Source organism: Zalophus californianus, chromosome 5 (genome assembly GCF_009762305.2).
Source record: "Zalophus californianus isolate mZalCal1 chromosome 5, mZalCal1.pri.v2, whole genome shotgun sequence".
Taxonomy (NCBI): domain Eukaryota; kingdom Metazoa; phylum Chordata; class Mammalia; order Carnivora; family Otariidae; genus Zalophus; species Zalophus californianus.
Genome location: NC_045599.1, coordinates 61,277,013 through 61,301,935, shown reverse-complemented (window position 1 = coordinate 61,301,935; position 24,923 = coordinate 61,277,013). Strand labels below are relative to the sequence as shown.

General features: G+C 40.6%; 1 protein-coding gene across 1 annotated transcript in view; it reads right to left on the bottom strand.

Annotated features, from left to right (window-relative positions):
• The window catches only part of RASGRF2 (Ras protein specific guanine nucleotide releasing factor 2), a 230,024-nt gene that overhangs the window by 127,709 nt on the left and 77,392 nt on the right, over positions 1-24,923 (bottom strand). Inside the window, 7 exon segments of the mRNA XM_027606459.2 lie at positions 1,900-2,018; positions 2,796-2,905; positions 8,069-8,262; positions 8,654-8,733; positions 15,569-15,822; positions 19,751-19,840; positions 22,124-22,271. Of these exon segments, the coding sequence (XP_027462260.2) occupies positions 1,900-2,018; positions 2,796-2,905; positions 8,069-8,262; positions 8,654-8,733; positions 15,569-15,822; positions 19,751-19,840; positions 22,124-22,271 (995 nt within the window).

Below are 24,923 nucleotides of genomic sequence, written 5' to 3'. Positions count from 1 at the left end.
AAAAAAAAAAAAAATGACTTATTCAATATACTCGGCCTTCCAGCATTTTTCATTAGAGATGTTTTTTTTCAAACTTAGATAAGAGCAGTCTAAGTTTGTAGAAATAAATGTTTATGCATAACACTTTTCAATCAAAAGACCTTTCAGAAATAGAATACTAGTTACAGAAACATTTGTTTGCATTCTCATGTATTATAAAGCTCTAGTCAATTAGTATTTTTTCCATGAACTCCAAATACAAGAAAGATACAAAACAAGACATCTAACAACTCAAACTGCAATTCAACAAGCAATTCCATTTACTCCAATGCCAATGCCCGTCTTTCAGGTATCTATAATGGAAAGCAGCATATAAGGCAGGAGAGAATTCGTAAACACAGCCCTCCAGAGTTACAATGGCTGGGAGCAACAGGCGTGCCAATGTGTACCTACAATGAACAAGAGGATAAAACATGCATGAGGAGGGAGGGGCCTCGAAACCAGGAGCAAGGTAAAGTCATTCTAACTGGAGGGAAGGGGAGAGAAAGATGAGAAAATTGTAAAAGGCTCCCTAGAGGAGTCTGACCTGAGCCCAGAAGGACACGCAGACCTTTGATAGGCACAGAAGGGATGGACAAAGGCAGTCCCCATCCCCGGGCTGGGGACAGCACACGGGAAGGCACAGAGCCAGGCGAGGGTCAGGAAGGCAGGAAGCCATGTGGGGACACAGTCTGTGCGGAGGAACAGAGGGGCATTAGGGAGGCCTGATGTTGTTTAGCATTATACTGCGCTATATTTAAAGGAAAATCAATATCAAAAGCCAAAAATGAGAAAAGTTATCATTTCCTAAAATATACTTCCAAACTTGAACATACGTGTAATTTCTCTCTCTGTAAATAAATAATGGAAAATAGAAAAGCGCATGTTACATTTTTTAAGTATTCTGTGCAAAAAAAGAGTATGTTCACAGCTCAAACAATGTCTTGTTGGATGAGGTAAAAAAAAAAATGCTAAGCAGCACATTTTGGTAGGCAACAGAAATGCAAATATCTCCCAATGATATCGGCACATTAGGAACAGAAACTACATTAAAGGTTAATCCTAGTTCTAAATTCATGTGCCACTGCTCACCAAGTTCAAAACTATGAATGTGCGCAATGTATCATCTCAGATCAACTCCATGGGGCATGCTCCCTTCCCTCAGAACACCTAAGCACTGAAAAAGGACTTTGGATGGGGTTTAGGCCCTGGAGGGAGCTGCACTGTTCGGTGGCTGCTTTCTCCACAGCTTCAACACTTCCAAAGCTTTGTATACTAGGGGATGCTTGCCAAGCACCCACCCCACAGACAAGACCCATTCCCCATTGCCAAAGCCTGTCGGGGGTCAAGAGACATTTCACTGGGCAACTGGAGTTGCCAGATGAATCAAATCATATCATGTGGGGCTGATCCAGAAGTGCTGATGAAGAAGGGGAACAAGAGACAGCTGTTTTCACTTCGGACATTGTCCCCACCGCTATGGGAAAGGGCTTTGAGTAACGCAAGTTTCTCTTGGGCCTTGGCCTGTGTATCGTCGCCACCTGGCATTGCCACTCTCATCGGCCAGACCGATCTGTCCTCCTTGGAGCTGTAGAGAATGTCTGGTCCACTGAGGAGGAGAGTCCAGTCAGAATGTAATTTACTGTCCCACTCGTGCTTTACTATTATTGTGTTGCTGTTTTTCATGGCCCCTGAAAAGAAACAGCACAAAGGTGGGCCTCACGCACAGCCTCGGTCAAAGCCAGGGGGATGTCCTGCATGAACAGTATCAATCACACAGCTCCATCAAGCCTGCTCCAAAACGCCTTCCGGGATCTGCCAGGGATAATGTGACAGTCACAGAGATCGTTAAGACCGTGGGTCCACCGAACAAGGACTTACCTTGGCGGATGAAAGTCTGGCTGGTGTCCAGCAAAATATCACAGCCCTCTACGATCATTCTTTCTATGGCAAGGTTCTTCCTTATGTTTTCAGTGTCACTCACTTCATCGTGCATTATCCTGTCAGACACAGCACGGACAGATCACAGGGAGAGATACTTGCTATAGCCCTAGCCGGTATGCAAAGAGCTCTCTCTGGGAAGCTCAGTTTTGAACTTGGATCAGTATAGCTGAGGCTGTGGGGAGAGCAGACCTCCAGGCTTCAACCAGCCATGACTCAAACCAAAGCCAATGTACATCACGATTCTAAACGACAAGTGGGTCAGCGCCCAATGAGTACCCTGGGGATGTTGCTGATAAATGCAACAGGAAAGCAACATATTATTTTATGAACAGCTCCCTTCACTGAAATTAGAATGCCATTCCTTAGAGGTGGAGCAAATTAGAGACCTTTATACCATTTATTCCATATAAGCTAAAGGAACACAGATGTAAATAATTCCCTGAAACAGTGAAAACTCACTGAAAAATCCAAAATACACATTCTCTAGCTTCCTGTCAAATATGAACATAAAGATACAACTAAAAATCATTTTCCCCTATTACGCTAAAAGAAATGTTAACATTTTCGAACTTAAACCCAAATAAACCTATAATCTCAATTACATAAATTCACATGCTATAAAAACATTTTCAAAGATATATTTTTTCTTGGTTAAAATTAATGTGTATGCTGCTTCAGTACCATCTGAAGAGCTAGCATTTCATGTTCAGGTGAATCTGAGAAGCTGGACTATGTCTTGCTTCTTGTTCCCTGGACGTAAATATATTAGGTTTCCACAGAGACTAACTTACTGCTTTCTCGAATCAAGCCTTTACTATCAGTTCTCCACATACCTGGACAGTTCCTCTAGTTTCGATTTAGCAAACTCCAGACTTTTCCTTTCCACATGCTCATGGGGTGTATGAGCTAGGAGTTCATGAAGTGTGATGATATACCTGGGGATCTAAATGCAAATAAAGGCCATCGTGAGCAAGAGGTCAGGATGAGTAACCCTAGGATGTGCTCTTCTGTGCCATCATGTCTGAGAAGCTCATCTCCACTTTAACAGTTTTGAAATGAACTATGCTTCAAACTTCACACACATACACATACACACATTCACCAAGAACACAAGAAGAGAGTAATAAAATATTATGTTCCAAAGAAACCGTTGTTTCTTCAGATTTTTTAATATAATCATATATTTCTTAATCATAAGATTTGAAAGTTGGCTCAGAGGGAAACATAAAGCAATTATCAAGTCACATGAGTCTGTATTTTAGATATATTCGCTCACAATTTTTTTATTTAAGAGCTAGAAAGAGAGAGCACGAGAGGGGGGAGGGACAGAGAGAGAGAGAGAGAGAGAGGGACAAGCCGACTCCCTGCTGAGTGGGGAGCCCCACATGGGGCTTGATCCCAGGACCCTGAGATCATGAGCTAAGCCGAAGTCAGATGCTTAACTGATTGAGCCACCCAGGCGCCCCCACAAAATTTTTTTTTAAATTCACAATCCTACTGCAATGTTCTAAGAATTAAAACTTGGGAGAAGATATATTCACCTTTATTAAATTCTCATCCTACTTTACCTTAACTCGTCCTTCTAGCGGTAAAAAGTATTGTTCAATCACATTATTTACTTATACTTTTGTTTATGGGTAAACTACCTGAATTCTGTCAAAAGCAGAAACTCCACCAGCCCTATGAAGATTTTAATAGAACACAGTAGAGATTTAACTCAAGTTATAGCGATCCTACATATTCATGTTTTACTGGCTTACAGACTAAAATTTTTTAGAAAGCCGGGGCAGCGGCCTTAATTTTAATAACAACATGCATGAACAACAGGTATCATAACACTGCCTGCTATGGGTCAGATCGGAGCTCGAGGTTGGCATGTACACCCAAACCTTCACAGCAACAGAAGGGTTATTTCTCCATTTTTCAGAGAGAAGGAGGAAACAAAGTGTGAAGCAGTCTGGTGACTTGCCCAAGGTGGTCTCACAGTAAATGCCAGAGCCAGCCATGCTCATGACTCTAACAGGTGCATGAACCCACTGGATCTCTTCTGTGGGGCCTGGGGTCTCACTCGGCCCTTGAAAGGACTTCTGAGAATGAAGAAAGTAAAACAGCCTCCCAGGGTGCCATGCCTAGCTCCTTCCATCCTGTCCTGAGGTGTTGGCGGCTCTATCCATGGATCTGCTTTTGCTCTTGTTCAGGTGGTGGCCTTCACTGGGTTACTTACTGTGGTTTACTGAAAGCCCATGTTTATGCATGAGCACAAAGGGCAGTGCCATCAGCACTGACATGGATCTGTAGCAGATACTCTGGGACCATGTCCTAGGGAATGTCATCATATGAAGGTTTTGGACGTTCAGACACAGACTTCTTAGAGGAGGGAGACTCCTTTCTCTGTAAGACATGTGGAGGACGCTTTCTGTCTCTCCATCCCATAAAACTTCTCCTGGTAAAGGCCCCTGGGATACGTACATTTTCACATATCCCTTTTGCACAATGTCATGATGGGTAAGTTTGCCTCTAAGTCAGCAGTCCTACAAGAAAATCAAGGCAATCAACAGCTAATGCACTACATTTTTCATAACAAAGAAGGTAGGAGTGGGAGAGCCTGACACTTAAAATGCATGCACTGATAACCCACAAAACTAAGTTTAGTCAATAGCTTCATGATCTTCCCCCATTAATTAAATCTATTTTAGAGAGCTCCTTGGCTAAGATTCAAGTAGATGGATTTGAAATTCGGAGACTGGCCCTCTCTACTTTCTGGCGGAGGAACAAACAAGCCTGAAGCTGCCAAAAAGCTGGGAAAGGACGTTCTGCAGAGACATGGACAGCTCTCCAAAGAGCTCATCTGTATAGTCAAGAGCTGATTATAAATCTGTTCCCCCTCAAAACCAAGAATCACAGTAAGTGCTGTCCAGATGAATCTAATTCTCCTTTCAGTTATGGAACAATATTTGTCACTTTATAGACATTAATTAGCTGGCTCTCCAATTACAGTGACTAGGTGGCTAGAGCTGCAAGTGGCTACTTTCTGGAGAACATCTCACACCACTGTTCTTGTCAGGGGCAGACCGCACGATTTGCTTGCCTATGGACTTACGAGCAGCTGAAGCCAATTTAAACAGTACCCCTCAAGCCACTGTCTTTGCGAATTAAAGATTATGTTAATGACTACATTATTTCCCATAACAAATTTTTTTCTTGGCAACACTTGGACTTACTGGTCTGATAGTTCAATTGAGGATCAATAAATCTACTGCATCATCCAAATTCTACAATTCCTCCATGTGTCCATAGCTCACCATAGGACATTAACAGCAACGATGGACTTGATGAAGGGCCCAGAAAAAGGAAGAATATCACACTTTTCTCTTCTACACATACACAGGCTAAAGGCTGCCAATCGCCTCTCCCCTGTGCCCACACCAACCTCTGCCCCCATGTCTAGACTCAAGAAAAAGTCTGGCCAGAGGTCCCTTGGTGGCATGAACTAGGGTCACATCTTCTGCTGCCTTATAGCAAAAGAAGGCCCAAGGTCCAGCCTCCAATAGAGCAAGGTGGAGGTGCCGAGGTACTGCTGCACAGCATGTAGAGGGAAGTAGCAACAGTTAGACCCTCCGAGGGAGCCAACGCTTCCATGACTATTTCCCGTCACCTGTGAAAGAACCCAAAGGAAACAAGAAGGACAGAAGGAACCTAGGAAGAAGAAAACCTTCAAGCTTCCAGAAAGGGCAATTTTCCCCCAAGTGTCCCATAGGGTCACTGCTAGGGAGAAGGCAGGAAGAAGAGACACCAAGCGAACAAGGCAGAGGAGGGACACCCAAGGAGAATGAGGCTCTCAGGTAGCAAATTCTGATGGGGTTTCCCCTCTTGGTCTGTTCAAAATAGTTTTAGGGAAGCAAATAAATAAACAGTACAATTCCATATTCTTTCAATTTGCACATTTCTTGCAGTTTGGACCAACGCTGGCTAAATTCTTCAAGTTTGAGGTTTCTCCCAGAACAATGGCTTTCATAACCAGTGCCTTTGGTTACCCTGGTCTGGAAGAAGCCAGAGAACCTCAACATCTGACCCTTCAGCTAAATTCTAGGGTTTGGGGCCACCACAGGCTTGGGATAACGATTCTTGGACAAACACCAGGCTCCTTGCACCGCCACATAGTTACCCAAACCAAACTTTCAGAACCAGTGTAGTCCCCCTAGGATCACAGATTCAGATAGCTAGAGCTCCGGGACATGACTAGAGCTCAGGTGCCTCAATTTTAAGAGTAAGAAACCGAGATTTAGATTAGCTCAATTATTTTCCTCAATGGTACAACTGAAGAGTGAGCAAGACATCCAGGTCTCCTAAAGATTCTCAGTCCAACCATCCTTTCCTGACATTATGGGAATTCCTTGGAGTCAATCAAAATGCCAAGTCATTCTGACTGCGCTTATACTCCAGGGCAAGGAGGGCAGGTGGTAGGAGAGTATCTCAGCATTTATAAGGTGATCCGAATGGCTTTCCAAGGCCCTACATTCTACTGTTTGGACACCTCCCCTAACGTGCAAGTGCAGTTGTGGCATTTTAAAAAACACTGAATGACACCAAGGGGGAAATTAAATAGGCCTCAGGAAGACATCAGTGGGCTGTCAGAAAGTGAGCTAAGTACCTCCCTGAATGTTCCATGTGCCTTTCACAACTCTACCTTTGAATATTCACCTGAGATGAAGTTGCCAAAAAGACAAATTTCATGTGTTTAGTCCTAAGCCGGAGGTAACTGCCAAAAATTCAAACAGAATCTCAGAACATTGCACTATATAAAGTTTGTTTCACTATAAATAAAAGCTTAAATTACAATTTTTATAAGGTTTAAAAAAAAGCAAACTTTTTTTTTTTGCTTTGAAGTTTTTCTTGCAAAATATTTCCTCAGAGACGCAAAGAGTTCAAACAACTCAGTTCCATGAAATAACACAATAACATTATAAAGTTACACTATATTTAAGTTGTTTCAAATGCATCCTTTTGGTTTTTAAAAATCTCACTAAACCTCTATGGTGACTTCCAGGATTTCAAGCAGGATTGACAAATTTTAGGATAAACAATTATGAACCAGAGCAACATTTCTTTCGGAGGCTACAAAATGATCAGCTGGGGTCAGTGATGCCTGTTCAGGGGGGCAAAGCTTTTCGCAGAAGCCGTAACACATGATTAGGAGAATTGGTTTACCACATGACAATCTGGAGGCCTGGCCAGAAGCCCCATAAATTCCACAATGAGAACACTCAATGCCTGTCCAAAAGAACAGAATCTACACTTTTCAAAAGAACAGGAGATTCAATTCACATTTTGGCCTCTGTCATGCTCACTCAAGGACTCTTAACAGTAAAGCCCTAGCTACAGGCAAGAACACAAGTGTGCTTGATCCCTCAGGGTGCTCTAACGCCAAAAAGTAAACGTAAGGACAAGCTCCAGCCTCAATGCAGCAACACGACTAGGGGCCAAGAGTCCCCAGGTCCAGCCAGTGCCTCCAGACCCTTGTGTCTCCACGGCCTCTGTGACCCAGCACGTCCTCCTTTTGCTCCCCAGAGCTCCAGACCAGCTCAAGACCAGCTTCAACAGCAATTGTAACAGGGCGGGGAGGATGGGCAGGAAAACAAAGACTTTCCCAGCAGCCACTCCACCCCACAGGAGCCTTTTATGCAACCAGCATATACTGGAACTTTTGCACAGCATCCTATTTCTGTAAACCTGATAATATTTTTAAACATGCTGGAGGAGGAGACTCCATGGAAGAAGTCTGTGTGGAATCTTTCTGTAAAGAGAAATTTGTGCTACTTTGCAAAAAATCCTTCCTGATTTAATTGCTCCAAAAATGCCTGGTTTAAAAAAACAACAACAACAGCAACAAAAAACACCGATGCCTGCTTTTCTTCCCTATACTACACAGAGAGAAAATGTATGGCATATATTTGTTTATCTCAGGGTCAAGCTCAAGATGACAGACGATGCACTTGTGCCGTAATTCCCCACAGGGCATCCTTGCACACCTTGCTCTGGTCACCCGAGATATCAGCACCACCAGGCTGCAATCAAGGACTTATGAAATGGGTCCCAGATGACTTACCTGAAACATTGGATAGGTCAGGAACGTTTCCAGCATCCTCCCCTCACAGGCAGGGTTGGCTTCATACTGTTTTAAGAGTTTGTCAAAATCTCTGTTTTGCTTACAATTGGCAAGCACTTGGAGGCTGTACTGGTGATTACGCACAAATTCTTGATAAATGTTCAACATGGGGAGCAAAATATCGAACAGATCAGCTGGAAAAAAGAAGTAAACATGACAGTTTCTCTTTGTGCTTGGTAAATTCTCGAGGGATGAGGAGAGACTCTGTTCACTCCATGGGACTGGCCGAGAGGGGCTCCCAGCACCGGGCTCACATGTGCACAGGGCCCCCCAATTCAGATGCCTGAATGACTGATAGATCTGGTAGAATGAACCTGGGGGTGGGGCGCAACTCTAGCCCCACATGCACCATGACAGGCCAGGGGAAAGGGCTGGAAGGGCAATGAAAAAGAAGCCCAGTACCCAAGGAAGCTCACAGGTCAATGGGGAAACTCAGACAGTGTAAGGTGAATGATGTTGAAGTTACTTTACTTTAATTGTAGCCATGTTAGAAGAAAATCTTTTACCTCTAAAGCATGCACTTACCTAAAATTAGAGTAGGCCAGTTTGCTATCCTTGCCTTCAGTCCTTGGTGAAATATTTCATGAAGAAACATGATCGTTTCACTATTAAAAAAAATGGAAAAAATAATATAATCCAGTCACTGTAAAGTGTCTATTTGTTAAAGAAGCCCACTGAGTCCTTAAAGTCTTAATAAATACATGATACACATGTCTCCCAGGGCCTCCAAACTATATACCTAATAATAACATGGATTGCACTAGCCCTCACAAAGCAATGTGCCTTTCAATCTTTTTTTAAGACTTTATTTATTTGTCACAGAGAGAGAGAGAGAGAGAGAGAGAGAGACAGCATGAGCAGGGGGAGTGGGAGAAGAAAAGCAGGCTCCCCCCCTGAGCAGGGCTTGATCCCCATGACCTGAGCCAAAGGCAGACGCTTAACCAACTGAGCCACCCAGGCATCCCCCTTCCAGACAATCTTAAAAATTCAAAGAAAATTCTGAGCTAAGCTTCAAATACTGGAAGAGAGTAAGTACCAAATCACTGTCATATAACTCTCTTTATCAATTTATAACAGAAATACCTTTCTGTTAGAATGTAGCACTTCAACTGATAATCAAAAAATTAGTTGTGATCCTTTTTCTCTTAGATTTGATTTTACATGATAACTCAGGGAAAGGACTCTCTCTTCAATCAGAATGAGTTTTGACAGGAGAGAGGGGAAAAAATCCATAGCAAAGGTTTGGCAGAACTCTACTGTAACCACTCCTAAGACTCCCAAGACAGAAATGTGAAAGAATCCTCTGAAAAGGACGAAGCCTACATGGAGTTACTAAAATAAGAACTATGCATTGTTAGAGGTCCAAATTTCTAAAAGGTTCAAGAAGAGTAGTTACCAAAGCAACTTTTGCTTTCTCCTCATTACAATTCACCCACTGGCATGAACCTCTAAAGCCTTTTCTGAATTAACACATCCACACAATCAAATACAGAATCATTCATGTAAGTGAGATCCTCTGGTTTGCTGAAGTCAGATTCCACTACATAAACATCAATGGGAAATCCTGAACTTTCTCCAAATGGTCCCTGAAACAAAAAACACACTGCTTGAAGAGGTTAACTTGTTCTTCTTTTACAGAAATGTTAACCAAGCGGTGTTTGCTGTGCAAGGATTTCAACCAAATCTAGCTCGGTGGGTATTGTGTATTAGTCTTTTAACCTCCATCCCGTCCTCCTTCTAGGTGGACGGGATGGAGAGCTAACCCTATGCTCCCCAGCCTCCCTTGGCAATGCGGTTCTGGGTGTGAGTTCCATCCTACCAGTGGCACCGACAGATGCACTTGGTAAGACATGGAAGGCAGGAGTATAGGCGATCTTCCGGTTGCTGAAATCAGTCACGGAGATGTGCGTGTTTTAGGGGCCATTCCAGCACCCAGCTTCACCATCCTAGTTTCTAGGCAGCAGCTTCCTGGACCTGAGAGGCAGATACGGTAGCAATGGTGGTGGTCGTACTGTGCTAACCACTGAAGCATGTCTGTGGTACTGCACCCTTGAACTCAAAGCTCCGGGGGCAGCTCCCTGACATTACTCCTCCAGCTCTTCCAAAGACTTCTGTAAGTAGTGAACTCCCTCTGCTCACAGAGAGGCTTTTCTTTCCTACATTGACAATGTTTGTAACTGATATATCTACTTTCATATTTGATACCTTGATGGTTAGAAAACAGACGAAACAATCCTGCACGTAGATAGGGAGGTTATTTTTTTTAAGTATGAACTCTGTTGAAATTCAAAAATATCGGGGCGTCTGTGTGGCTCAGTGGGTTGAGCATCAGACTTGGTTTCGGCTCAGGTCATGATCTCAGGGTCGTGAGAATGAGGCCCTCATCGGGCTCCACGCTTGCAGAGGCTGCTTGTCCCTCACCCTCTGCGTCCACCCGCTTGCTCACTCTCTCTCATAAATAAATTTTAAAATCTTAAAAAAAAAAAAAGAAATTCAAAAAAATTGACCTGCCATAACTGGAAACCTGTACCTCCCGCTTAAGGAAAGGCAAGGAAAGAAATCCAGTTAAACAACAGCAATGACAACACCCTATAAGCCTCAGCTTTAAAAACATACCTCCTCAGTATGTTAACTGGAATTAAAATAAAAACTTTTTTAAAAAGCAAAAAAAAAGTAAAAAAATAAAAATAAAAATATACATCTTAAAAATAAATAAATAAATCAAAACATACCTCTTCAAATCTCCATTAAGGACTAGGTATGGTAAACAACTACTAACTGTGTGTAGAGCTTACAGCCTTGCCTTCCAAGAAGAGGCACAGCACATCCTGACTCCAAATTTAAACAATATGACAAGCCTGGCCTTCCACATTGCAGATCAGGCAATCCAACGGAAACAAATCCCCAGAGGTGACCTAAGACCAATGCGGTACACAGTGCAGTTTACCATCCTTTCCATTGTCATCAGAACCATTGGAATGACGTGCTTGGCTGACGCACTGCCAAAATGCAAGCTGCGCAGCCTGAGGAGCAGAAGCCCCCGCTTAGGTCCCTGGCGATGTCCCACACACTTGAACGTGGCCACTGCCACCTAATGTGGGGAGATCTCCCTCCCACCTCACAACAGAGAAGCCAAGCTTCTAAACCCCTGTTAAAAAGTTTCCATCCAGGGCGCCTGGGTGGCTCAGTTGGTTAAGCGACTGCCTTCGGCTCAGGTCATGATCCTGGAGTTCCGGGACCAAGTCCTGCATCGGGGTCCCTGCTCAGCAGGGAGTCTGCTTCTCCCTCTGACCCTCCCCCCTCTCATGTGCTCTCTCTCTCATTCTCTCTCTCAAATAAAATAAATAAAATCTTAAAAAAAAAAAAAAGTTTCCATCCAGGGGCACCTGGTGGCTCAGTCAGTTAAGCGTCTGACTCTTGGTTTCGGCTCAGGTCATGATCTCAGGGTCTTGAGATCAAGCCCCAAGATGGGCTCTGCGCTGTGTGGAGTCTGCTTGACATGCTCTCTCTCCTCCTCCCTCTGCCCCTCCCCTCTCAAATAAATAAATAAATCGTTAAAAAAAAAAAAAACAAGTTACCATCCATCAACCACTCTTTTTTGCAATCATCTATAAACCCCCAGCTGTGCCTTATTAAATATTTAAATGCATTTTAATCGTGATCTATGATTTAGTCCCTAAAATCTTCCTTATAGGGTTTTCACTTTATAAAAACCTAGGGAAAATAACCTTTATCTCATATTTGGCAATAACTTAAACGCAGGCTCGGGGATGGGTAAAATAAAGGGAATTAAGAGTACACATATCCTGTTGAAACTGAGTAATGTATAGAATTGTTGAATCACTACCTTGTACATCTAAAACTAATATAACACTGCATGTCAATTATACTTCAATAATAAAAGAAAATAAAACAAAATAAAATAAGATAAATGCAAAAAAGCCTAATTCTTTAAAAAGCCGAATTAAAATATATTACAAAAACTTTTGGTCTTTTTCTTCAAAAAAATTTTTTTACTATGGTTGATACACAATATTACATTACTTTTAAGTGTACAATTAGTGATTTGACAAGTTTATACATTATACTATGCTCACTACCATCTGTCCCGTTATATCACCATTACAATACAACTGACTGTACTCCTTATGCTTTGCTTTTTATTCCCATGACTTACTCATCCCATAACTGGAAGCCTGTATCTCCTTCTCCCTTTCCCCCATTTTGCCCAGCGCCTCACCCACCTCTTCTCTGGCAACCCATCAGTTTGTTCTCTGTATTTATAGGTCTGATTCCACTTTTTGCTTACTTATTTATTTAATTTTAGATCCCACTTTTGAGTGGAACCATATGGTATTTTCTTTCTTAGTCTGCCTTATGTCACTTAGTATAACACCCTCCAGGTCCATCCACGTTGTTTCAAATGGCACAATCTCATCCCTTTTTATGGCTGTGTAATATTCTAGTGTGTGTGTGCACGCGCGCGCGTGTGTGTGTATTATTATCCATTGGTCTATTGATGGACACTTAAGTTACTTCCTTAAAGCAGTACACAGCCAAACATGTAGGTGTGTGAACATGTTAACAAACAAAACTAATATGTTACTTTTCCAGGTTTTTATAAAAACAAACAAAAAAGGGGGACGGGAACATAAACCGTGTCTTTCTCCAGTCCCTCTGACTTGGAGAGCATCCATGCGGCCCTTCCACCACTTAGCAAATTTCTAGCATTGTCTCTTTTTTATATGCCAGTTGCTCTTTTAAACTGTGGCTTTCATTCTATCCCAAGGACAGAGGAATCTGTCCCTGGCCCCTCACTACTACCCAGTCCCACTGCTGTCTGCAGCATCAAGGGGTTGAGTCCCTTTGTTACCATGTCTTCCTCTCTCTTGCCCTTCTCTCTATCTTTGGGTGTGCAGAAACTGTTCAGTCAAGCCCTCAGGTCTTCTTTGAGAAGAACTGTTATATTAACAGGTGTAATTTGTTATTTTCCATTGAGGAGGTGAGTTTAGGGTCTTCCTACATCACCATCTTGGAGCAGAACTCTCCCCAGCCACTCTTTTAATGCCTTGAGTTCTGGGCTCCAAGTTCCCAGCTCGCTGGCAGTCCTTTCTCCAGCACTACTCCTCTCGTAATTCTGGGCAACTCTAATATGCACAAAGAAACAACATTCCAATATCCTGGCGTGTAGGGCCTTTGAACTCCTCTCCTCTAGGGATCTTACCCTTCATTGACCTCAACACTCCCTTGATTATACTTTAGACCTTGTCATTGTCAGTAACTACATCCCTTTCCTATCTCAGTTTCAAGCAAACTATTCTCTGACCACCTCCTTATCCTTCAATTCACTTCCTTTAGAATTCTGACTCTATAAATCCTTTCACATCACCAGGACCGTAAGCCATGATCCTGTCATCTTATCACTGATCACAACCCCCTCACACCATCATTTCCCTTTCCACACAGTTTAGATTCCGTGGCTCATTGTTATAATCTCTTCCTTGCATATACCTTCAACTCCCCTATTCATTTCTCATTTCATCATATTAGCCTCATGCAACAGCAGTAAGCCAACCATCCATCTACTCTGCACCTGCACCCATGCAGCTGAAAGTGGCTAAAGAAAAACACAACCATCCTGACTAGTCTCACTGCAAAGGCATGACCACCAGCTTAACAGAGTAATATAGGCTCTTCCAGCTGCCTAACAATTATACTACATTATTTTACACCTTTCTTCTCTTATCTAACCCCAACACTTTCCTTCTATCAGCACTGTCACCACTTGTCCTTGCTTCCCAATGACATATGTGTCAAGGCACTGTTCCCTCCCTCTCTATGCTCCGAGCTTGACTTGAACACCATGTTTTAGCCACTTTTGTCTATGCAAGTTTATTGCTCCAGCAATTTCCCCCTCTCTACCTACATCATTTCCCCCTTGTTATCAAGTGTAATTTTTATCCCATCTTAAAACACACACAGACTTTTTTATACTTTTACATTTACCTCCAGGTAGCATCTTGTTTATGGGCTCCTCTCTATAGCAACACTGAGTTTTTGATACCAACTCTCTCCAATTATTATCCTTCCCCCCATTCTCTCCTAAGTCCCCTCCAGTGAGGCTTTGGCCCCTCATCAAAGTTACCAGTAAGCTCTGTGTTAAACCCACGGTCAGTTCTCAGTTATCATTTAATTGACCTGTTTGACATAGTTCGTTCTCTCTTGCCTTGGTTTCCAGGACAACCCGTTCTGCTGGTTTTCATCCTACAGCCCTAACTGATAAAGTTCTTTATTCAAATATCAACTTATCTTTGAGGCCTTTCCAAAGGCTGGCTAGCGAAAAACTATGGCACATTCACCTAATGTAAAACAATGTAGTGATTTTTTAAAAAATAGAATGCTCTTTAGATGTCAGTATCAGAAGATGTCTAGAATATACTGTTAAGTGAAAAAGGCACGTACCACAATGAGCACTGGGTGTTATGCACAAATAATGAATCATGGAACATTACATCAAAAACTAATGAAGTACTGTATGGTGACTAACAACATAATAAAAAAAGTGAAACAGGCAAGTACATATTAAAGTTCATTGTCTTTTGTGTAAGAAGGGGGAAAATAACACTATATTCATATTTGATTGGATCTACATCAAGAAACACTAGAAAGATATATAAGAAACTACTGAAAATGGTTAAATACAGAAAATGGGGGAAATGGGGTAGGCAGAGACAAAGAGTTACTTAATGTTTTCCTGTTGTTTTGAATTTTGAACAATGTACATGTATTATGTATTCAAAAATAAATAAATTACTAAATTTTACATAAAACACCCAGGCACCCCCTTTCTCCCCTTCTCCTCTCCCCATCCTGATTTCTTCCACAACACTCATAACCACATAATATACTACATATTTCACTTATTCACTATTCATTGTCTCTCTTCCCACATCGAAATTTAAGTTCCATGAAGGCAAGGATTTCTGCCTTGCTCACTGATGAAACCTCAGCAGGAAGGACACTATATATATTTACTGAGGAAAATAAATTTGCTACAGATTCTCAGGCCCTCTGTTAGTTATTGTTCTTTCTAAAATACGTCTGTATAAATTACATGTAAAGACCCATTCATTACTCACTCCATTTCCCTCAGTTTATGAAGGAGGTTATCTTTCCCAATACATACATGCCCACACAATGACAAGAAAACATATGTCAAATAGAGGAAAAAAACCCAGAAAACTAGATGCCATGATGCAAGATAAAAACATGTAAATTTGGACAAATCATGAAACACAAATGACAGTGTTCTTATTTTCAATATCACACATTCGTAAAGGTGAATTTATGATACCTATTCTTTTAAGAGTAAAGTAAAAATTCTTTTAAGAAACAGATATGCGTTTTTCACATGACTCTTTGATTTATGCCAAGACAAACCTGTTGAGAAAAATGCTGCTGACATCATCATGGCTGATGGGAGGCTTCTTGGAGCTGGCCGCCATTCTCAGGGGCCGGAGGAAGCCATTGACCAGGATGTAGAGCTGGTGAACGTACTCCGACTCGGCTTCAACCATGGTGAACACAATCTGGTTTCTCTTCCTCATACTTTCAGCGTGAGGAGAACAAATGTAATCCTGCACAATAGTCTTCCATTTCCTTCTACACAACCATCCTCTCATGAAGCTCTGAACCTACAAAACAACAACAGAAAGATCTCAGGGAGCTGTGAGGATTGTTTCCACCCTGTGCCATATAAAACACTGCTTTTTTGTTAGTGCGTTAATGGTCACAACACTAAAATAAGTAATGGCAGGCTTTTCCAGATAACAGGCAAAGAGCGGACTTAAAAATAGTATTTTTCTCAGCTTCACAAGTTTCTTCCCTATCTTAAGCTCTTTAGGACTGCCTGAATGGCCACCAGAATAGGATAATATTACATATTCAGTTATTAACATTTTAATAAAGGAATAACTTGAAGGTTTATTCTTTAACAATACAAACGCAGATATTAAAAAATTTTTAATTGTGGTAAAAAAGCACATAACTTAAAATTTACCATCCTAACCATTTTTAAGTGTATAGTTCAGTAGCGTTAAGTATTTCACATTGTTGTACAACAGATCTCCAGACCTTCTTCATCTTGCAAAACCGACACTCTATACCTATTGAAGAAAAATTCCCCACTACTCCCTTCCCTCAGCCCCTGGCATCCACTGTTCTACTTTCTGTTTCTGTGAATTTAACCACTTTAGATAGCTCATATACACAGTATCTATGTTTTCGTGACTGGTTAATTCCACTTAGTATAATGTCCTCAAGGTTCATCCATGCTGCACCATGTGTCAGGATTTCCTCCCTGTTTAAGGCTGAATAATATTCCACTGTACGTACATTTTGTTTATCCATTCATCTGCTGATATACATGTGAGTTGCTTCCACTTCTTGGCTATTGTGAATAGTTCTTCAGTGATCATGGGAGTTCCAAATATCTCTTCAAGATCCTACACTCAATTCTTTCGGATATATACCCAGAAGTGGGAATGCTGCATCATGTGGTAGTTCTATTTTTAATTTTTTGAGGAACAACCATACTGCTTTCCACAGCAGTTGAACCACTTCACGATCCCACCAAGAGTACACAAAGGTTCCAATGTCTCAACATTCTCATCAACACTTATGTTCTGGTTTTTTGATGGTAGTCATCCTAATGGGTGTGAGGTGACATTGCACTGTGGTTTTGATTTGTATTTCTCTGATGCTTAGTGATACTGAGCAGCTTTTCATGTGTATATGACTTCTCCAAAGATCATGTGTATATGATTTCATCTTTGGAGAAATGTCTATTCAAGTCCTTTGCCCATTTTTAAATCAGGTTATTTGATTTGTTGTTATTGAGGGGTTTTTTTGGTAAGCTTAGAAAATAAGTGTTAGACGTAAGCTCATCTGACCCCTTCCATTTATAGACAAGTAAACTAAATTTTGTGGTAAGTCACATAGGAAAGATGCAATCAGACTTGGCATTCTTTTACCTGCTTTTTGTTAACTGCAAGGATTCTCTCCCAGCCACATGGAGAAAACACATGTTAATGATTTGCAATGGAGATTATTTTGTGAAAAGAAACAGGAAATATAAGTAAAAATCAATTCTGTAGAAAACATGATAGCCTCTAAAACTGATCTGAATTTGATTTGAAAAATAACAGACAAACCTGAGAAAGTGCACTGGCCTGTGCGTTTTAGCCAACAAGTATTTACTGAACATCTTTCAAGTGTCCAGGTAAATGCTGGGTGCTAACCAGACATACCTTAACCCAAAGGCTCTGCACTAACCTGCTGGGTAACTCTGAACTCTGGTCTTCCATTCTCTCACCTATAAAATAATGGACCAAAACAATCTGAAGTCCTTTCTAAATATAAAAAAAAATTATATGATAATTTATTAGGGTGTGTGATATCTAAGTGGCAGATTCAGCAACAAAGCAGGTTGCAAATCCACATATAATTGAAAGCATTAAATCACTACCAAATCTCCTTTTATTTTTTAAACAGTTTTTTAAAGATTTTATTTTTATTTATTTGAGAGAGGGGCAGGGAGAGCATAGAGGGAGAGTGAAAGGAAGAGGCAGACTTCCCGCTGAGCAGGGAGCCTGATGTGGGGCTCGATCCCAGGACCCTGGAATCATTACCGGAGCTGAAGGCAGCCGCTTAACTGACTGAGCCACCCAGGCACACCCCAAATCTTTTAGTATCATTGTTATCTGTTCAACACATTCTTACACTTTTTTTCCCTACTATTTCACCCATATAGTCTAAATTACCATGTGTTTAAACAACTACTCTTCTTTTGCAATGTTTAAAATTCTTTCATTTACCTACCAATGTTGTCATCATACTGTCAATTTGCATGCAGGCATTCATACAGTTGCCATGCTTCAAACAATAAAAATTAACCACATTTTAATAGAACTATGTGGGGGAAGTTATATGCACATTATTTGGAGAACTCTAATGGGAAGTTTCTGTCTAATATGATAAATTTCAATTTTCGGTTCCCTGAAGATAAAAAAAATTATGTTGATATTTGGCAAGATTGGAAGAGAGAAACTAATTCATCTGAAACACCCCTTTCCACACAGACATTAGGTTGATGGGGACATAAAGGACAATAGAATTGATTTCAAAACCTACTTAACAACCTCAAAAATAATTTTTAATTGCTTCTATTGAGAAACAGGAAGGCAGAACATGTAAAAAGCATTTATCAGTATTCTTCCATTTAACAGAAGTATTTTCAAAAATCAACTTAATCGAAATTTGTGTTAAATAAAATCTTTCCTTTACTTAGGTATTGCCTGCTGGGCAAAAGCTGGTTTACTTACTAAAAGACCAGTTTCTACAAAAAAAAAGAACTGGAAATTGTATTTTACTGTTATCTTTGTTTACAGACAACTTCATTACTATTGAAAAGAAAGGCAGGTGCTTGGGTGGCTCATTTGGTTAAGCAACTGCCTTTGGTTCAGTCATGATCCTGGAGTCTGTGGTCGAGTCCCGCATCGAGCTACCTGCTCAGTAGGGGGTCTGCTTCTCCCTCTGACCCTCCCCCCATCTCATGCTCTCTCTCTCTCTCATTCTCTCTCTCAGATAAATAAAATCCTTAAAAAAAAAAAAAGAAAAGAAAGGCAACAGCATTAATCTTGTATCACAACAACATAAACCAAATTCGATTTAAAAATTTTTAAATTCTAAGGGAATGGTGTTATTTCACTTTTTATTCCTTAAAAACTGAAAACACTGCAATTTAGTTCCAAGAAGAATTTCTATTTCAAACTCTGAGCAATATTTCAAGTTTTGTTACAATTACAGGGGAATAATTATTCAGCATGGAAAACAGGAATAAGAAAAAAAATAAGATGAAATAAAGACCTGAAGATGTGTATCTAAAGAACGTTCTTTAACTGCGAAGCTCTTCATATAATGTTAACAAAGCTGGGTAGGTGATTTATGAGAGAATTAAGATGATGGAACTCAAAACCTAGATGACATAAATCAAACACAGTAGAACAGAGTGAGCACCAGTGTCTGGTTAAGTGCAAAAGTTGTACAGTAATACTTGACAGTGAAGTAGAAAGATCTGCTGATGATGTGGATTTAAACAAGAAAGGAACAACGATAATAAAACAGAAATCTGAGATGTATTTAGTCAATCTTCTCACATGTTCACAAAAATCCTTTCCAAATAAGCACTGAAATCTAAATCTAAAAGAAATATTTTTAAATGTCATTTAAAAAATACTCCCCTAAAATATGAAAGCAGCACAAATTCAGGAGGCTCAACAGCACTTACTTAACCCAACTTGAGAACACTATTGTTTTAACGTCTGGTTTTGGCATCCTTCCCACAGAGTCCAAAAGGGGATTCCCAGAACCAGTAAAAAATCTCAAGCTGAAACTTTTCCAAAGTAGCCATACCTGGATCACGCTGAAGGGCAAGTCTGAGAGCCATTAGAACAGATACACCAAGGTCGTTCTCAGCTCAGGGACAGGGTGGCAAAGACAACACTACAGGACAGATAACTGATCGTCATGCTTCCCCAAAGCCAGAAACCCCCCAAAACCTACCTTTTTAATCTTCTTGATGTCTGGATCCTCATCTTCTTGATTGCTTTGGTAAGGCCGCATTCGTTCCTTGGTTTTATTAAGAGCAATAATCTAGAACACAGAATTGGTCCATTTCGTGATTTGGGAAATACTGGCTTCTAGCCATTAACTCATAGGAAGTTATACCTACAAGGTAGTTTATGAGATCCTCAGGAAACTTTTTCGTTTTTTTATCCATCCTTTCTTCCCTTGGTGCTAAGGCAAGGGAAGAAAGAACTTCACCGCAAGCCTGTTTAGTTCTGTTGCTAACATTAAGTGCTTATAAGAAGTGACTGTGGGAAGTGTGAACTGGGATTGGCTTAGGAGAAATGTTAGCCCACAATTTGGCCCAGTGAGGAGTAGGCCAAGGCCTTCACAGGAGCTGAGTGGCATGCTGCCATCTTGCCTGATGGTAGCTGCCTGTAATGCCCTGTGGTCTCCAAATGCAATGCCACTCAAGCCAAAGCTCCTGCTTCCCATGATGAGCCTGCAGCCTTCCAGATACACATAAGTACAGCAGATTCACAAAATTCCTTGGGAAAATGGTAACTGCAAAAGGAACTTCAGAGTCTTGGGATTGATCCAAGCCAACCAAGAAAAGGTGAAAAGGTAAAAAGGATTGAAACAACCTGGGATCTCTTTTATCTCCAGCTCAGTTATGTGGCCTGTGAAGGGCAACTCAAGACCAGATGGCCGCTCCAGTACACTTATTAATAAAATTCACTAGACTACCACTCAATTGCAGGCTCTTATAAAGGTAAGAACTTATACAGATTTACTACGCAGACATTTAAAAAGAGTCATAACTGATTCCTCTGACCTGTCTTTACATTTTGTCACCAATACCAAATACACATTTCTGCCATTTTCTGGCAGAGATGTGGGAAAATAAAAGGAGTAAGAAATAAATTATCGTTCCTGCCAACTGACCAAACAAGGCATACCTACTACTGACAGTTTGGGGCTGCAATCTATATTCAGACTAAAATAGAGCATAGTGAAGACAGATAAGCATGCACAAATAAAGATTGGGGAACATTGCTTGGTGCTGAGTTTCTCTTGTGGAGTAAATGCCAACTTCTTTCACTTAGCCGACAAGCATCTGCTCTAGCTTACTGTGGCAAAGAACACAATAATTTTGTTTTAAATTACAGTGCCTGATATAGTCTTTTAAAATGCAGGTTTCTTAAGTTTTCTGTTGTTGTTTTCGCTATATCAGATTTCAGGGTTGAACTGGGAAGTTAACAACACTAATGATATGGTGAACATGGTCTGCAACTTATCAGATCCCAGGTGGAATCAGCTTACACCCTTGCTCTGTGAACTGGAGGTGATGTACACAGGCAGCAGGAGGTGAAAACCTCTCACAGGATTCGGAGTATGTCTTAGAGGAAGGTAGTGAGGAAACAAAGAGGAAAAAGCATCCAACGACTGTAAAAGTGACAAGAAAGTCACCAAGACTGAGGACCGTGAATTGTTCTGTCAACAGGATACAATTAGTCGTAGGTTTCCTTCTGTTCTATTCCTCTCTTTTGAAGCTAGGAAAATGCTAATGTACCCCTAGTCAGAAAGGGGGGAAAATCTTGTTTTCTACATTCCTCTTCAGTTCTTCAGTTATTGACCACTTTCCATGAGGAATAACAGGACAGCAAGGAAAGGTACCCTTGGGCTTCTGTATATAGACAGAGGCACTTGTGAGCATGGGAGGACCCAGGCCCACCACCAGGGCTGTAGACACCATGACCATCTTCTGTTCTCACTTGGCACAATCTCATAATCCAGGGGTACAAGGCCTAAGAAGTTCACCTTCGGAGGGTGAGGGGTGGGGTGGAGGGAGGCAGGAATGCCAAATTCAGGAAAAAGTGTATCCTAGAAAATGTCTTATACTTTAACTCAAATGTGCTTTTCCAAAATTCTAGAGGGGAGAAAGCTGGACTCCTTAGATACAGAAGCAGCAAATTCTTCCGGGCTTCATTTCTGGTCCTTCCTTAGTTGCCATTTGGGAGTTTAACTGAATCTATGATAGATTCACAGTTATCATTACTACAATAGTCAGTCTACAAACAATTATATACTAGAGTCAGCTCTTGGTTATCTGCTCAAATGAAGGACATCAGGAGCACAAAATATTTAAAAAGCAGCATATTACTCTGATATTTTGTTGTAGCATATTTACTCAAATCCGAACAGACTAGATACCTTTCTAGCATAGATCTGTAGTCTGACCGTGTACATGTTGACGGCAAAGGAACGAAGTTTGGGATTAAAATCTTGCCCTACACAGGGGTTATGTAATTATGAGGAGACGACAATAAATGTGAAACAATGGGGAAGAATCTATCAACTGGGAAGTACCTCTGATTTAAGTCTTTCAATTTCTGTATCTTGATCTTCAAGTTGATGCCGGAGCTGGTTAGCTGCAATTTTTTCTGTTTCTACGATCTGAACTAGATGAATATACTTCTGCATTAACACTTCCCTCTCAATCAGAATGTCTGCGTAACTTAAGAGAAAATTACACAGTTAGTCAATGAGATACTGTTCTCCTGCAATTTCATACACAACAGCATACATCATGTTTTAAAAAGAAACCATAAATGTAGTTTGTTGGCTAACTCTACTTAATGTAAATATTAACTTTTGGCTGACATTTGGTATCATTTAACTATACAGAATTCAAATCATCATTTACATATCCTTTACTAAGCTATGAGTTCATTTAACTATATAGAGTTTGGATCATTACCATTTTACATATCCTTTACTGAGTTCATTTAAAGAATGGCTGCCACCTACAATTTAACATATACATTAGAAAACTGCAAAGGAAATCTATTGTTTATAAAGACAAAGATGCATCTCCTTTAACAAAAACTGAAGTCTTTGAATTGATGGTACACACCTAGTTTCGAAGGATGATGTTCAAAAATATTTCACTGTTATGATAAGTCACTAGCCAATCAGAACAGACCGGCCACCAAGTGGAATGAATGTAAGGACCATCAGAACAGGGACTGGCTCGAAAGAACTATGATGCCTGTTCCAGTGACCACCTGCTTGGCTCTCTTTAGGATCGTGAGACCATCGATACCTCTTTCAAAAATGAATAGAAGCTAATACTTCATTCTAAAAATAAGTGTAGATTCTTGGGCCCTAACACCATCTGCCTCACTTGTATCCATTCTTTTGGTCAAGTGTGGTAAAGGCAAAACTCTCTCCTAGATTTTTATTGACTATGTAATTCTGTAGCACGTGGAATTTTGCCTCTAGATCTTCTTGCACCCTTTGAGGTAGTAAAATGTATGTTCCTCCATTTCCCAAATGGTCTGATAATAGTAACAATTAATAACTACTATTCATTAAGTGCTTGGATGTACCATATATATTCTCATTTTATCCTCCCAGCAACCAGGGGATAGGCTTTATCATTCCAATTGTACACAGAAAGATTTTAATCCTCACAGAGGTCACACAGCTAGTAGGTGGTAAGGCTGGAATCAAATCAATTTATGTTAGACCTTAAGCTTATGTTCTTAACCACAAGCTAAACTGTCTCTCTGATAAGAAATAGCACACTGGATATACACAAGAATGTTGTTTGTAGCAGGCATCTCTTGAGATATCTGCCCAATTTTGCACTCACTTACCTCTTGCCTCTTTGAGAACTTGGGCCATAGTAGCCCTGTTTATACCACAAAATCTGTCCTCATGACTACATTACACTGGTCTAAAAAGAGATATCTGGCCCAAGCTAAACCAATTCATATTTCTCCTTGGAATATGGCATTCTGCCTCTTATTTATTTGCTTGAACTGATACGATACAAGCTTGGAAACCCTGGTTATCATTGTTGGGCAGCCATATTTGGCCATACCCATGTGAAACAAAGTGAGTCAGCTGAGAAACAAAGTAAGCAGATGTTCACGAAAACAGAGATTAGAGAGACAGAAAGGTAACAACTATCTGGGTTTCTATCAACTTTCTAGCTTCTGGCTCCACATCCTCATGATATCTAAATATAATTTTTACTCTTGGGTTCGGTGAAATATTACAATTTCTGTCTAATAAATTCTCTGTAACCTAAACTAGTTTGAAGTAGGTTTGTGTTACTTAGAACTAAAAGAGTCTTAAAACAATTCTAAAATCATAATTTTAGTTCAATTATCTCAACATCCTCAGCACTTACATCATGTGTGCTATCAGTGTTAGAAAAAAAACATAGTGTCAGCAATATTTTAAAGTCATTTGTTCTAAGAAATCACCCTAAGAAATTAGAGAGAGAGGCTGTGTAAGTGTAAGTGGGAGGAGAGTAAAAAAAGAGAAAAAAGAGCAGAGTCTTCATAGAGATAGGCTTTTAGGAACTTTAAAAGGAGGAAATGATAGAACATGAGAAAAGTAGTTGTTATAATAAAAATTCTGCCCTTTCTCCTTGATTTTATTAGAAATATGCCAAATTTATTAAAATATATTAAATCAGTGTTAGGTAGCAAAACAGTATTTGTTTTCTCTTATAAAAAGTCCAGTCCAGATTGTGCAGGTGAGTTCATGCAGACTCATTACCAACATCTGTCTCCCTTCACTTCCAAGCCCCCACTGAAGTGCTAGGAAAATTATTTTCTGTTTAAAGAATGAAACCACAACAGCATTATAAAACAGGAAAATATGCCATCAACAGATCAGAAGTTGTAAGAAATTCCATGAAGAGAAAGACCAAGTAGAATCAGAGTGGTGGGAAATTCAGAGTAGAGGAAACCACACAAGGAGACTCCTTGCATAAACACGGTTCCCACCAAGGTGGCCAGGGCTCCAAGCTTGGAATCAACAAATTCAAAGAAATGGAGTAGGTAAGGGGGTGATCATTAGGGTCTTTCATTAAACTTTAGAACATCTGCAAGTTAGGCTTCTCCTCTTCCCAATTCCTAAAGTAAAGAAATAAAAGGCACAACCGGCAGTAGTGACATGTCCTCAAGTCACAGCACAAGATCTGCTCTCTGTAGAAAAGGGACCTAATGAGGAAGCTAGACTCAGAGAAGACTCCTAATGAGGAAGCTAAACTCGGTGAGAACAGAGCTTGAATTTACCCCAGACCTCCACTGTTGACCCAAGAGAGAACCAAAAAAGGATCAGCACTAGGAGGGACTAGGAATGAAATACA